Source organism: Quercus lobata, chromosome 3 (genome assembly GCF_001633185.2).
Source record: "Quercus lobata isolate SW786 chromosome 3, ValleyOak3.0 Primary Assembly, whole genome shotgun sequence".
In the NCBI taxonomy this organism is placed as follows: Eukaryota; Viridiplantae; Streptophyta; class Magnoliopsida; order Fagales; family Fagaceae; genus Quercus; species Quercus lobata.
Window position 1 is genome coordinate 44,479,614 of NC_044906.1, and position 15,018 is coordinate 44,494,631.

General features: G+C 38.1%; 1 protein-coding gene across 3 annotated transcripts in view; it reads left to right on the forward strand.

The window, feature by feature from the left end:
* The window catches only part of LOC115981886 (importin-9), a 65,592-nt gene extending 50,805 nt beyond the window's left edge, over nucleotides 1-14,787 (forward strand). For 2 of the 3 annotated variants that reach the window (XM_031104311.1, XM_031104310.1), the window contains 7 exons: nucleotides 11,634-11,746; nucleotides 11,872-11,949; nucleotides 13,504-13,569; nucleotides 13,652-13,783; nucleotides 13,902-13,958; nucleotides 14,050-14,130; nucleotides 14,250-14,787. In XM_031104311.1, the coding sequence (XP_030960171.1) occupies nucleotides 11,634-11,746; nucleotides 11,872-11,949; nucleotides 13,504-13,569; nucleotides 13,652-13,783; nucleotides 13,902-13,958; nucleotides 14,050-14,130; nucleotides 14,250-14,300 (578 nt within the window). In that variant the 3' untranslated portion in view covers nucleotides 14,301-14,787. Of the gene's footprint in view, nucleotides 1-11,633; nucleotides 11,747-11,871; nucleotides 11,950-12,353; nucleotides 12,446-13,503; nucleotides 13,570-13,651; nucleotides 13,784-13,901; nucleotides 13,959-14,049; nucleotides 14,131-14,249 lie in introns of those variants that run through there. The other variant, XM_031104312.1, reaches the window with a different exon arrangement.
* The last annotated feature ends 231 nt before the right edge of the window (nucleotides 14,788-15,018 follow it).

Below are 15,018 nucleotides of genomic sequence, written 5' to 3' on the forward strand. Positions count from 1 at the left end.
ATGAGGGGTGGTCTAATTCATATGCCTTACATGAGACATTTTGGGATTTAGTTGCGAGGCTTTCAATCCACCTATGTTTGCTTTTTTAGATTTCATTGAGGCTAATTGCCTTGTTGATTTTCCTCTTGAAGGGACTTTGTTCACTTGGTTTAGAGATTTAGGGACAAATTGTATGTCAAGAATTGACAGGACCTTGGCATTGGTGGATTAGGTAGATCATTTCGGGAATGTGTCTCAAAGGGTATTCCCCCGAGTAGTTTTTGATCACTGCTCGCTTTTGGTGGTACCTGGTAGTGTCAATAAAGGTCGAAATGCCTTTAAGTTTGAGAATATGTGGTTGAAAAATGATGATTTTGTGGAGAGTTTGGCAATGGTGGAATGGGTATTGCTTTTTGAGTTCTTTGAGCTTTTTTTTTAGCTCATAATTAAAAGCTCTTAAAAATGATTTGAAAAAGTGGAATAAGGAGGAATTTGGGGATTTGGCGTTTAGGAAGAAAAGCCTTTTATCTGAATTGTTGGGTTTGGATGCTAGAGAGGACTTGTGGGGTCTTTCGCATGAGGAACAAACTCGTCACACTCATATTAAAGGTGATATTGCACATTTAGCTTCTTTGAAGGAGATTTCTTGGAGACAAAAGTCTCGGGTATTGTTTGTGAAGGAGGGTGACAATAATACTCATTTCTTTCACCGCATAGCAAATTCCCATAGAAGAACTAATCATATTAGAGGTATAGAGGTGGGTGGTGTCCTTTATGAGGATAAGGAAGAGGTGTGTTCTAAGGTGGTTCATTTTTATCAGGGCTTGTACACGGAGTCAGATACATGGCGTCCTACTATGGATGGTTTGGAGTTTGCTAGTATTGAGGAGGATAAGCGGCTTTCTCTTGAAAGGGATTTTTCTAAGGAGGAGGTGGTATAGGTCCTCCAAGAGATGGAAGGTGATAAAGCCCCAGGTCCTGACGGCTTCACTATGGCCTTTTTTCATAAATGCTGGAGTGTAGTAGAAAAGGATGTTATGGCCTTCTTTGATCATTTTCTTAGGAGCTCAGAGTTTGAATGGTCTTTGAATGCTTTTTTCCTATCTTTGATTCCCAAGAAAAATAATGCATTGAATGTTAAAGATTTTCGGCCTATTAGCTTAGTGGGCAGTGTGTATAAGCTGTTATCTAAGGTGTTGGCTAACAAATTGAGGATGGTGTTGGACAAACTCATTTTAGAGTTGCAAAATTCTTTTGTTGATGGTAGATAGATTTTGGATTCAGTACTTATTGCTAATGATTGTCTAGATAGTAGACTGAAGTGTCGTACTCTAGGGGTGGTGTTTAAGTTAGACATCGGAAAAGTCTATAATCATGTGAATTGAGACACTGTTCTATCTATTGGAGAGGATGTGTTTTGGGGTTTGATGGAGGAGATGGTTAAAGGCTTGTGTCACTACTGTCCACTTCTCAGTTTTGGTTAATGGATTTCCTGCTAGTTTCTTTGGTAACTCTCGAGGTCTAAGACAAGGTGATCTGTTGTTTCCTCTTCTCTTCCTTTTGATCATGGAGGTTTTAAGTTGGATTCTAAAGAAAATTGAGGAAGGTTGTCTCATTTAGGGTTTTCATGTGGGACCTATTAATACTACTGGTATTCGTACTTCCCATCTATTATTTGTTGATAATACCATTTTTTTCAGCGATGCTTCTAGGGAGCAATTGCTTTCCATTAGGTTGGCTTTGACTTGTTTTCAAGCTTTTACCGATTTGAAGGTGAATGTGGGGAAAATTGAGATTGTCCCTATTGGGGAGGTCAGTAACATTCAAACATTGGCTAACATTTTTCAATGCAAGGTGGGCAGTTTACCTATGATTTATTTGAGAATGCCATTGGGTACTTAGTATAAGACAACCTTTATCTGGAATCCGATTCTGGAAAGGATGGAGAAGCAGCTTTCAGGTTGGAAGCGTCTTTATTTGTCAAAGGGTGGCAAACTCACTTTGTTGAAAAGTACCATTTCAAGCCTTCCAACTTATTATCTCTCCCTTTTTACTATTCCTAAAGCGATGGCTATTAGATTAGAATATATTCAGAGGAATTTTTTGTGGGGTTTCTCAGAGGAGTGCTTCAAATATCCCTTGGTGGCTTGAGAAAAAGTTTTCTTACCGCGTGAGTTAGGTGGTTTGAGAATTCAGAATTTAGTGTCTTTTAATCAGGCTTTATTAGGAAAATGGCTTTGGAGGAATGACCATGAAACTACCCATCTGTGGCGGAGGGTTATTGCCATGAAATATGGGGAAGGGAAACGGGGGTGGAGCACTAGTGAAGGGTGGGAGAGCTTTTCTAAGCACTTGTCTTTTTGTGGTGGGGGATGGTTCTCATATACTTTTTTGGCATGATAAGTGGATTGAGGGTAATTCTCTTAAAACTCTTTATCCTTAGTTATTTGTGTGTTCAGCCAATAAGGAAACTTGTATTTCTAATGTGTTAAGTCTTCTGGTGGGTGAAAATGATAGTGTGCTACTTAGGATTTTATAGGGAATTCAATGATTGGGAGTTAGTAGCTTCTTTCTCCTTTCTTCACTTCATCCAATCTCAGATTCCTAGGGTTGGTGGTTGTGATAGTCTTTGTTGGTGCCTCAATGGAAGTGGGAAGTTTGACATTCAGTCTTTTTATCATAAGATTTGAGCTGTTATTCATTTTACTTTCCCTTGGAAGGGCATTTGGAAAGTAAAGGTTCTTAAAAGGGTGGCATTCTTTATGTGGACAGTAGCTCATGGCCAGATTCTAATTTTGGATAACCTTATGCTTTGTGGTTTCCCTTTGGCGAATCGTTGTTGTATGTGCTGTTGTAATGAGGAATCTATGAATCACCTGTTGATTTTCTGTCCGGTAGCTCATTCTATGTGGATGTATATGCTTCAGTTGTTTGGGATTGATTGGGTCATGTCAAGTTCAATTGCAGACTTATTATTTTGTTGGTATCATTGGCTTGGGAAACATATTTCTGATTGGGGTGTTTACCAAACTGTATAAACCGCAAAAACCGCCTGCAAAATGGCATAACCACACTGCACTCCCTCTATATATTAATATGTTTATTTATTTTTAATATTATATATATTATTAATAGTTTAATAACCCTAGTTTTCCAAAAAAAAGAAAAGAAAAGAAAAAGGTTTAACAACCTTAGCAAGTATTGATTAGGAAAGCCAACCCAAAATAAAGAAAAACTAGTTCAATAGTTTAAAACTTGACCCAAAACAAAGGGAAAAATCAGTCTTGGACTGGGTAGGAAAAGTCCAAAATTTGAAAAGTATACCGGTTTCAAACTATTCAAACTGTATCTTATACATCGCACTGCACATGTGACCTCAGGAATGAGGTGCGGTGCGGTTATGGTTTTGGCTAAACTCTAAATTGCACCAAATCGCATTGCACTGCACATGTTACTGCAAAAATGAGATGTGCGGTTATGATTTTGGCTAAATCGCACTGTAAAGTGCAGTGACAAAAATGGCCCAAAACCACACTATGAACACCCCTAATTCCGATATTTGGAATTTAGTTCTAGGCTGTTTGATGTGGACTACTTGGATCGAACGTAATTGATGTTCTTTTGAAGATACTGAGAAATCTCTGGCTTAGTTTGGTAGAATTTTCAAATATAAATGCAATATTATTGAAGCCCATTCCATTTGAACAAATAGCTTACCTAAAAACAACACCTTTTAATTTATTTTTACATGGATTTTTGAAGAGAAATTTCATGTACTTTTTCTCCATATATATATACATACATATATTTAAATTTATACATATATATATATATATTTAAATTTATACATATATATATATATAAATATAAATTTAACAAAGATAGGTAAAATTGTTACTTTGTTTGGTTGATGGAGGAAAAATGGTGAAAAGGAAAGATGTTTTAGAAAACTAAATTGCGTAGAGAAAAGAAAGAATGAACTAGCTCTCAAGAGACACACTTTTGGAATAATACCTCATAGGTAGATTTCTTGGATTCAAATTCAGCTAGTTACAATGAGAGCAGCCTTGCTTATTTATAGTTACATAAGCATGATGCTGAGTTAGTTACAAGAATCCACCATATGGCTGCCATGTGATTGACCAAAGCCTAACTAACTTCTCTAACTAACTAATAGGTTATTGCACTTATCACTAACAACCTATTAGCTAACTAACTTTTTATTACAAGTGATAGAGGCTATTATAAGTAAAAGGAAATTACTTATCATACAATAGAAGCTAATAACAGGTAGATTTAAAAATGAACTGCATCAAGATTGTCCCTCTTTGGAACACACTTGTCCTCAAGTGTGGCTTGTTGTAAGTTGATTTGTTCATGATAGGGCAGCAAGTGATGTACATTGAACTATTAGAAATGCATAGATGATCAGGTAGCTTGACTTGGTAGGCATTGTCATTGATCTTATGTAGTATAGGACAAGGACCAATCTTCTTTTGTTGCAACTTTGTATAAGGTCCAGTAGGGTTCCTCTCCTTGGTCAGGATCACCCACACTAGGTCACCTTCCTTGAAAATCACTTGCCTTTTCTTCTTGTAAGCTTGTGCCTTGTACTTAGCATTGCTGGCCTCTATTTTCATCTTAATATCTGCATATTGCTGTTGTATGACGTCATCTAATTCAGTGGCTTTCGGATGCTCCTTCTTGGGTAATGGTAAGCTTGACAAGTCAAGAACACTAGCTGGTTGCATCCCATAAACAATCTCAAAGGGAGGGTGTTGAGTTGTTCTATTAGTAGATGAGTTGTAGGCAAACTCTGCTATATGCTATAGGTAAAACATTCTCCCATTCCTTAGGTTTGTCCCTTACAAAACACCTTAGGAGGTTGCCGAAGCTCCTATTGACCACCTCAGTTTGTCCATCCGTCCATCCATTTGAGGATGGAAATTGTTGCTGTACTGTAAGTCAGTACCAATTTTCCTCCACAAAGTCCTCCAGAAATGGGCAAGAAACTTGGCTTCCCTATCAGACAATGCTGGTTGGAACTCCATGTAACTTATAAATCTCCCTGAAAAATAAACCAGCAATATTGGAGGCATCATTAGTCTTTTTGCAAGCCACAAAATGGGCCATCTTGGAGAATCTGTCCACTATCACTGGAATATAGTCTGATCTTCTAGTAGTAGGGGGTAATCCAAGCACAAAGTCCATGCTAATGCTGGTCCAAAGCTTATTAGGCACTGGAAGGGGCAGATACAATCTAGCATTGGTGGCTGTCTCTTTGCTTTGCTGACATATCATGCATCTTTGAACTAGTCTTCCCACATCCTTAAGCATGTCTGGTCAATAGAATTGTTGTTGTAGGAGCTACAGTGTCTTCTCTCTGCCAAAATGGCCTTGGTTATGCACTTCAAGCAGAATCTTGTGCTTGAGAGAACATTTTGGAATACAAAGGAGCAGGCCTTTGAACAAGTAGCCATCTTGTAGGTTGAATCCAGGATAGGCAGCTTTGTTGCCTTGTTGCAAATTCTGCACAATCTGAAACAACTTGGAATCTTCTTTATAATGCTCCCTAAATGCCTCAAAGCCCTCAACTGTGTTGTGCATCTATACTAGTAAGGAAGATCTCCTGCTAAGACCATCTACCACTCTATTAAGGACTCCAACTTTGTGCCTTTAGCTAAAGTTGAACTGTTGTAAGTAGACAGCCCATTTGGCATGCCGTTTGTTGACCTCATGGTCAGTTGGAGTATAAATTCTTTGTAAGCCAAATAGTACTCCCAATGTTTTATTGCTTGTACTATGGCATAGAATTCCACATCATTGGTGTAGTAGTTGAGCTTGGCTTTGAGTTTTTCACTGAAATAGGCCACTGGTTTGCCCTCTTGATTGAGAACACCCCCTATGCCAACTCCAGAAGCATCACAATCCAATTCAAAGATCTTTTCAAAGTCAGGAGCTTGCAATATTGGTGCTACAGTAAGGGCAGCTTTCAAGGACTCAAAACTCTGCTGCTTAGCCTCATCCCACGCAATAGTAGACAGCTTGGGACAGTCAGTGAGTGGTGCTGCAATTGTGCTAAACCCTTTAATAAATCTCCTGTAAAATGTTGCTAACCCATGGAAGCTTCTTACTTCAGCCACATATCTTGGAACAGGCCAATCGAGAATGGCCTTAACCTTCCCCTTAGCCATTGCAATTCCCTTATCAATCACCACATACCCAAGAAAACCTACCTTACTTACTACAAAGGTACATTTCCTGGTATTTGCATAGAACTTGTCCCTTCTTAGTAACTCAAAAATAGATTGCAAATGATTCACATGATCATTCAAAGTCTTGCTATATACCAATATATCATCAAATTAAACTACAACACATACACCAAGCAAAGGTTGCAACATTTGAGTCATTACCCTCATGAAAGTAGCGGATGCATTAGTAAGACCAAAGGGCATGACAAACCACTCATATAGCTCACTATGGGTCTTAAAGGCAGTCTTCCACTCATCCCTTGGCTTAATTCGAATTTGATGATTGCCACTTCTAAGATCTATCTAGGAAAAGATTTTAGAACCAGCTAGACAGTCAAGCATATCATCTAGCCTACGTATAGGAAACCGATATTTGATTGTGATTTTGTTAATGGCTCTATTGTCAACACACATTCTCCAACTACCATCCTTCTTAGGGGTTAAGAGGGTTGGTACAACATATGGACTAATACTTGGCCTAATATATCCCTTGTTCTATAGTTCTTGCACTTGCCTATCAAGTTCATCCTTTTCCATTAGTGTCATCCTATAGGCAGCCCTATTAGGTAATGCAGAACCTAGAATGAAATCAATGGCATGTTGTGTGTCTCTCATAGGAGGCAATTTAGTATGTAATTCATTAGGGAAGACATCCTCAAATGACTTGATCAACTCTTTTAGAGCATCCACAGCAGTGGAGTTAAAAATTTAGCTTTTTAGCTCCACCAAAAGTTACTTTATCTATTTTACCTACATACATACTGCAACAGTGGATCTATTTTAGCTTTTAACACAATAAAATAATATAAACATCACAATAAAATAATATATCTATTACAATAAAATAATATATCCACTACAATAAAATAATATATCTTATACAATAAACAACCACCACAACCACCTTCAACCGCCACTGCCACCGCCGCCACCACCGTCGCTGCTGCTGCTGCCGCCGCCGCCGCCACCGCCACCGTCGCCATCACCGACGACTTTTTTTCCACCGCCGCCGTCGCCGTCGCCGCCGCCACCGCCACCGACGACTCTTTTTCCGCCGCCGCCGCGTGATAGCAAATAATCGTCTAGTGTTATATTTTTTTTTAACCCCAAATTATACTCATACATTTTTTTTTTTTAGTAAAACAATTTTTCAATTATCGTGATAACGTATTATCGTCTCAATTATCCGGAAGCAACCTTGAAATAATGTGAACTATAAATGAAGGAACTTTATAATGTAGTCCATAGATTTATAAGAAAACATAGAAAATAAAATACATATTATAGCAAGAACAATGTAGTCCATAGATTTGCTCACATACATAATTCAAACCAAATTACAATAAAACTCACACACTCGCACAAGTTCCTATGACTCATACTAAACACACATACAAAAAAGAAAATTCCTACGACTCGCCTTGCAATTGCCATAAATGTTCAATAAGGTCCGATTGGAGTTGAAAATTTCCCTGCACACAGAAAATTTCCAAACTAACATTTATATCGACACAACAAATTACATAGATAAATTACACAACAAACTTACATTTATATTACAGAGACATTTATATTACATTTATAGACAAATTACAGAGACCACACAATAAATTACAGTGACCCAATACATTCATGTGGTTTTATGCAACACAGTAATTTACAGAGATCAAGTTTTGTGCAACACAATAATTTACAGAGACCACCCATACAGAGACCACCCATACGTAACTCTGGCTCTGTGCAACACAACAAATTACACTAACAACAAAACATAAAAACTTTCCCGCACAAATTACAGAAATCACATAATCTAGACAAGAAATTTCTGCAAATAGAAAATTCTCAATTCAGAGCCCACATAATCCACACAACCAATTCCTACAAACAGAAAATTCCCAATACAGAGTGCATAGAACCCACACAACAAAATAACAGAAAATTTCCAAAACACAAAATTTCCAATACAAAGAGCACATAATCCACACAACCAATTCCTGCAAACAGAAAATTCCCAATACAGAGAGCACAAAATCCACGCAACAAAATAACAGAAAATTCCTAAACAAAAAATCCCAAAAACAGAGACCACAAAATCACAATAACCTAGAAAAATTAAGCTATGAAAAAATTCACTACAAAAGAAAAGAGAGAGCACTGACCTGAAGTGGATCGGTTGGGACGGCGACGGCGACCGCGTGGGCTGGGCTTGGACGGCGACGGCGTGGAGAGCTTGATGAGTGAGATGAGAGCTTGCGACGGCGACGGACGGCGATGGTGATGAGTGAGGGAGATGAGTGAGGGAGATGCGGCGACGGACGGCGTGGGGTGGGCTGGTCTGGGACGGCGACGGCGTGGGCTGGTTTGGGCTGGATGGCGACGGACGGCGTTGGCGAGGGCTGGTCTGGGACGGTGATGGGTGAGAGAGATGAGTGCGATGGGTGAGAGAGAGGAGTGAGGGAGATGCGGCTGGGACGGTGTGGGTTGGGCTGGGCTGGGCTGGTCTGTGGCGGCGACGGTGATGAGTGAGGCAGGAGTGATTTGGGAGATGAGAGTGAGGGAGAAGGAGATTGAGAGTGACGGTGAAGGAGATAGAAAATAAAAGAATGAAAAAAAAGGGGAAGGAGTGAATATTTTAATCGGGCTGTTCCTTAAAAAATTTTTTTTTTTTTTTAGATGAGTGCTACAGTGCACATCTATAGATAGATGTGCACTGTAGCAAATCAGCCAAATATTTTGGCTTTGGCTCTACTGCTGTGGGTTTGTTTTGCAATATTGGTGGAGCTAAAATAGCATTATAGCTTTTTAGCTCCACTGCTGCAAATGCTCTTATAGATTAAGGCACTATCATAGCATCTAACTCTAATGCAGTCAATAACATGTAAACCACACCAGTTGCTAGAGTTTCTTGTGCAAATTTCTTGACAATAAGCAAAGAATTAGGCTTTGCAGTAGTAGGAGTTTTAAGAATCAACTTTTCTTTCATGGGCAGTAGGGTGTAATGCTGTCTATCCTTGTATAGGTTGTAGGTGTTCTTCCTTCCATCATGGTTGGTGTGCCTATCATATTGCCAAGGCCTTCCCAACAACAAATGGCATGAGTCCATCTTCACTACATCACAAAAAACTGAATCTTGGAACTTCTTCCTGATTGAAAAGGTTACCATGCATATCTTGGAAACTCTTATATCATTGCCTGTCTTAAGCCATGTCAATTTGTAGGGGTGAGGATGATCTTCAGTCTTTAAGCCAAGTTATTAAACAGCTTCTTCAGAAAATACATTTTCACAGCTTTCTCCATCAATAAATAAGTTGCAAATCCTGCCACCAATATTAGAAGTGGTATGAAAAATGTTGCTCCTCAACCAATCCTTCTGCTCCTCATGTTTTGGTGCTAACAAGGTCTTTTTCATTACCAAAGCCAAGCCTTCTTCCTCATCTGATTCACCTATAACAATATCTTCTTCATACATTGGAAATTCTTCATCTTCCGTGTCTTCACAACCTTCAATCATCAAAGCTTTGCCCTTGCCTTGAGCTTTAACTCCCCCTTTCTTGCAATCTGTGGCCTTGTGCCCAACTTCTCCACACTTGTAGCACTTAAATGTAAAACTTTGTACTACTTTGGGGATTGGTTTGCCTGCACCAGAAGTTTAAGGCAAACCTACACTATCAATCTTGAAAGGTTGTGCACTGTTAGTAGTTGGCCTTCCTTGAGCACTAACTTGGGTACTTCTACAATCACCATAAGCTTGAAACTGCATAAAAGCTCTTCTTGCAAGTTGCTTCTCAAACATCAAGGCTCTATTGTAAGCTTCAAATACAGTCCACAGTTGGTGTAAAGATAAGGCATCTTGAATTGGTGGTTTAAGACCACTCAAGAACTTTGCAACTATATGCTCTTCACTCTCATTCAGGTCTATTCGAGCTACCAGTTGATAAAATGCCTCTATATACTCTTCTGCACTGCTATGTTGCTTCAAATTATGCAGTTGTTTGTACAAGGACTGCATATAATTGAAAGGCAGAGACTGGTTTCTCATTTTCTGCTTCATCTTGCACCAATTTTGGATCTTTCTTTTACCCCTCCTAACTCTTTGAACTTGGAGCTGTTCCCACCAGGCTGAAGCTCTCCTTCTCAGCTTGATAAAGATCAATTTCACCTTCTTGGAATCTGGTACCTCATGGAAATCAAAGATTCTTTCCACTTGTTTAAGCCAATCCATGAATTCTTCATGATTCAAGCTACCATAGAACACAAGTAACTCAATCTTGAAGTTTGATTCCCATTTTGGTTTTCCCCTTGGAGGACCAAGCACTTCCTGTGGAACACCTCCTCTAGGCTGACCAATTGGGTTACTAAAGTTGTTGTGACTCAGTTTCAGCATCTTCAGCAAGTGCATCATCATTTCTAGGATGATAACGCCAGATTCTTCTCACTTCCTCAGTCAAGGCAGCAAGCTGCCCCTGTAGCGGCTCCACAGTTTGCTTCAATGTCACCTGGGGTTCTCCTTCTTGGTGCGGTTGTGGCTGCTGCTTGGGATGAACCCGCACCTCAGGTTCATGTGCTGCAAAAGCTTTCTTGTTCCTTCTATTGTAAACTATTGGTGTCATCTTCACAAATTCTTAGGCTTGCTAGTAAAGGATAAGAAAATGAAATCAAGATAGGATCTTGATGACAGAAAATGAAGAAACAAATTGCAAACGAACTTGAATCCTAAGGATCTCAAGCTCTGATACCAAATTATGATGGAGGAAAAATGGTGAAAATGAAAAATGTTTTAGAAAGCTAAGTTACTTAGAGAAAAGAAAGAATGAACTAGCTCTTCAAGAGACACTCTTGGAATAATACCTTATAGTTAGATTTCTTGGATTCAAATTAAAACTAGTTACAATGAAGGCAGCATTGCTTATTTATAGTTACATAAGCAAGATGCTGAGTTAGTTACAAGAACCTACCATGTGGCTGCCATGCGATTGGCCAAAGCCTAACTAACTAATAGGCTATTGCACTTATCACTAACAACTTATCAGCTAACTAACTTTCTGTTACAAGTGATAAAGGCTATTAAAATTAAAAGGAAATTACTTATTATAAAACAGAAGCTAGTAACAGATAGATTTAAAAATGAACTACATCAATGGTCCTGTATAATTTCCTCTCCTTTTTTACTTTGCAATCAAACAAGAACTTACTTCCATTTATTTGTTAAAACATTTGTTCAAAAGAAAAGGATTACTCCCCTCTTTCCATGCTCCCTCCAAACTTCAAGTGATAGTGTAAATGATGACTAGGATAGTTAATTTTTCACAATTAATTGCCTTGTTGATTAACAAAAGACTTGCAAGAGAGGATATTAGCCGACTAAAGTGATGATTTATTCCAATACTTACTTGCATGCAGGTGAAATTCAGGGGGCCTATCAAATTAAAGTCACTACCAGTGCTTTGGCATTGTTGCTTTCCACAAGGCACGCTGAATTGACAAAAACCAACGTCCAAGGTCATCTAGTTAAGGTCTGCATATAATCTTAGATGCATTTTCTTTTTGATGTGCATCTACTTAAGATCTGCATATATATATATATATATATATTTATTTATTTATTTATTTATTTATTTATTTTTTTGGTCGGTAAAAGTTTGCTGCAGGGATAACCACCCGCTCAAAAGCCAAATTAGCTCCAGATCAGTGGACAATGGTGTCGCTTCCTGCAAAGGTATTTCAACATTGCATTTTATCACTTTTAAAATAGGGTAAATTACATATTTGGTCCTTAACCTTTAGGCTGTGTATCAATTTGGTCCCTAACATTTTAACCATATCAATTTGGTCTCTAACCTTATGGTATTGTGTCAAAATGGTCCTTGCTGTTAAGTGTTGGATGGAAAATGTTGACATGGCTAATAGTGATATTAAAATATTGTTTTTGTGCCACCTAAGTTGCCACATGGGCTGCCACATGGAATTTAAAAACATTATAACCAAAAAAAGCAAAAGCTTTATGAAAATTAAAATCACAGACATATTTAGGATTTAAAATTTTAACAGATGAAAATTCTTCAGATTTAATCTTAACGTCTTTGGAGCTGATGGAACTCTTTGGTTGGATTTTCTTTGCAGCTTCCTGATAAAGTTCTTTTGATTTAATTTGCCCATCATCTCCACAGCTAATGGAAGACCCAAAACAGTTATTAATCTCACCTAAAGGCTTCATGAGTTCTCAGAATAAAACAAAAGCGAATCTGAATGTAACGTGTACTGAAACTCATCTAACATATATTCTATCTCTTCTAGAGTTAAGCAGCTGTATTAGTCCTGAGTTGAAACTTTCCACAAACACCTTATGTGTGCCCATGAATAATCATCATTTCTCAAATATCTCTGCTAAAAATCATAGCTTAAAGTACCACAGCAGCACTTCACACACCCATAAATAATTACCCTGGTCATGTTTTTGTTTGCATTTGGAGGCAATAGCTTCTCCATTACTGTCTCAATCATAATACCCACAGAAGAGTTCTTCAAAGCAATAGCTTGTCCATTACTGCACTGCCATGAATTTCTTTTGTCAAACTCTTGCAGCGGAATTACCCAATGAGACAATGACGGTCTCTTGCCACATCACCCTTTGAGAAAAATCTGGAACATCCAGATCCAAGGAACTCTGACAATCCCCATGTCCTCCATTGTCCGATCTCTCTCCCTCATTTCCTTTCTCTCTCTCTTCCTCTCCGCGTTTTCCTGGGGCAGGGACTTCGGTTACGTCGTCATGTTTTGTTGTCCAATTTGATTTTTCAGATCTACCAGTTTTATATTTGGGTTTCTTTGGTCCAATAATTTGAATTTTATTCGTGTGTATTTGTGATTTATTTTTGCTAATTAATACATTTGATTAGCTCAAATAAATTCAATATGGATGAATTTTTAAAAGAAATAAAAAATTAAGGCCACATGCAACTTAAATGGCATAAAAAAAAATATTTTAATATCACCGTAAATCATATCAGCATTTTCCATCTATCACTTAACAGCAGAGACCATTTCATTTTGTTTCAGTCCATCAGGATCACTAGTGCACAATTGTGCTCTTGAGAAGCTTGATATACTGTGCATTATACATGAAACTTGTTGATTATTTTTTTCTGCTTTTTAATAAACCATAGTATGAAGAAAGCTGAAAGCCTGTTCTGTGCCTCTGGAACATTTTTCTTTTTTAAAATTGAAATTGTATGTTTGAATTGAAACGAATTGAATGACCTGGGTGGTGCAGATACTGGCACTGTTGGCTGATGCATTAATTGAAATCCGAGAACAAGATTTGGCTGATGATGATGAGGTAGGTAGTTTATGATTTGCTGTCCAGTCCAGGTCACCCATTTGTAATCAGATCTTTAAGCTTTGAATGAATTGTGTATCAGGATAGTGACTGGGAAGAAATTCAAGCTGGGGATGCAGAGATGGATAAAGATTTGCTTCATTCACTTTCTGCTACATCATCAGGCAGACCCACATATGAACATCTTGAAGCAATGGAAAAAGTATTTAACAAGGTTTGAAAGGAACATGACAATTTTCCTGTCTACCAATTTATGAGTACACTTTTTCTTTTTCTCTTTCTTTGCAATACCTTTTCCTTATTTCTGGTTAAACTTGCTTGAGCATTTCAAGGATCACGAAGATGACTATGAAGCCGACCAACTATGTGCTGCCGATCCACTTAATCAGGTGTTGTCTGGATGCCAAATTTTTGTATTTCCAAGAATGGCCGTGGTCAAGAATTTTTATATTGTTAACTAAACATGATTGCACCTGACAGATTAATCTGGCTTGCTATCTTCGAGATTTCTTAGTGAATTTTTGCCAGAGCAACAGACCACTGTTTGAGAATCTTTGCCAGGTACTTCAAATTCAATCAAGCAGATGAAAGCTTCTATCAATATGAAGTTCGTTTCCTCCCTTTATCGTGCATATGACTAACTTACAATATGTGATGTTTTGTTTTGCTTTTGTTACCAGAGTTTGACGGAGTCTGAACAGGATGCTATCCAGATGGTACTAAATCACTAACAACTTGTATTTGGGTCGAGAATGAATTTTGAGTGCTGTTCCATCCATTGTTGATTGAAAAGGAAATTTCCATCTCTCTAGAGCAGTGAGATGCAAGCCAAAAGCTGAGTTTGTAAAGCAGAAGGTTTTATTATTATTATTATTATTATTATTATTATTGTTAACAGTTAAGACATCAAGCTTTGATGTAATGGCAAGTGTCTTACACCAAAAGCAATAGGTTACAGGTTTGAGTATGAGAATCAGCCTCTCAAGCTGCCTGTTATGACCTTACCTAGACCCTGTAAAAGTAAGAGTTTTGTGCACTAGGTATGGCCGTTTAACGGTTAGAAGCATTGAGACTAGAAATTTTGGATTTATGTTTGATTATTGAATGCTCTGATTGACCAATTTGCTTTCTGGCGTGTAATACTCTTATTAAAATTTTGTTGTAATTTATTAAAAACGTTGATACAAACAAGATGAAAGAAAATAGTTGATTTATTCATTGCATAGAAACCTTCCTGATGAGCTTCATCAACCCATGCTATAGAGTAGTGTGGTCATGGAGGTAGTGTATGCGCTCATGCCTACGCTTGTGTACGCATCATTCGGCTGTCTGATTTATCACCTTAGATTATCCTGGGTATCTTCCCAGGCGGGTGACTGCTCTGCGATAGAGAAAAACTCTTTATTGGTAACAGATTGTATCTATATATTATTATTCATTATTTGGCTT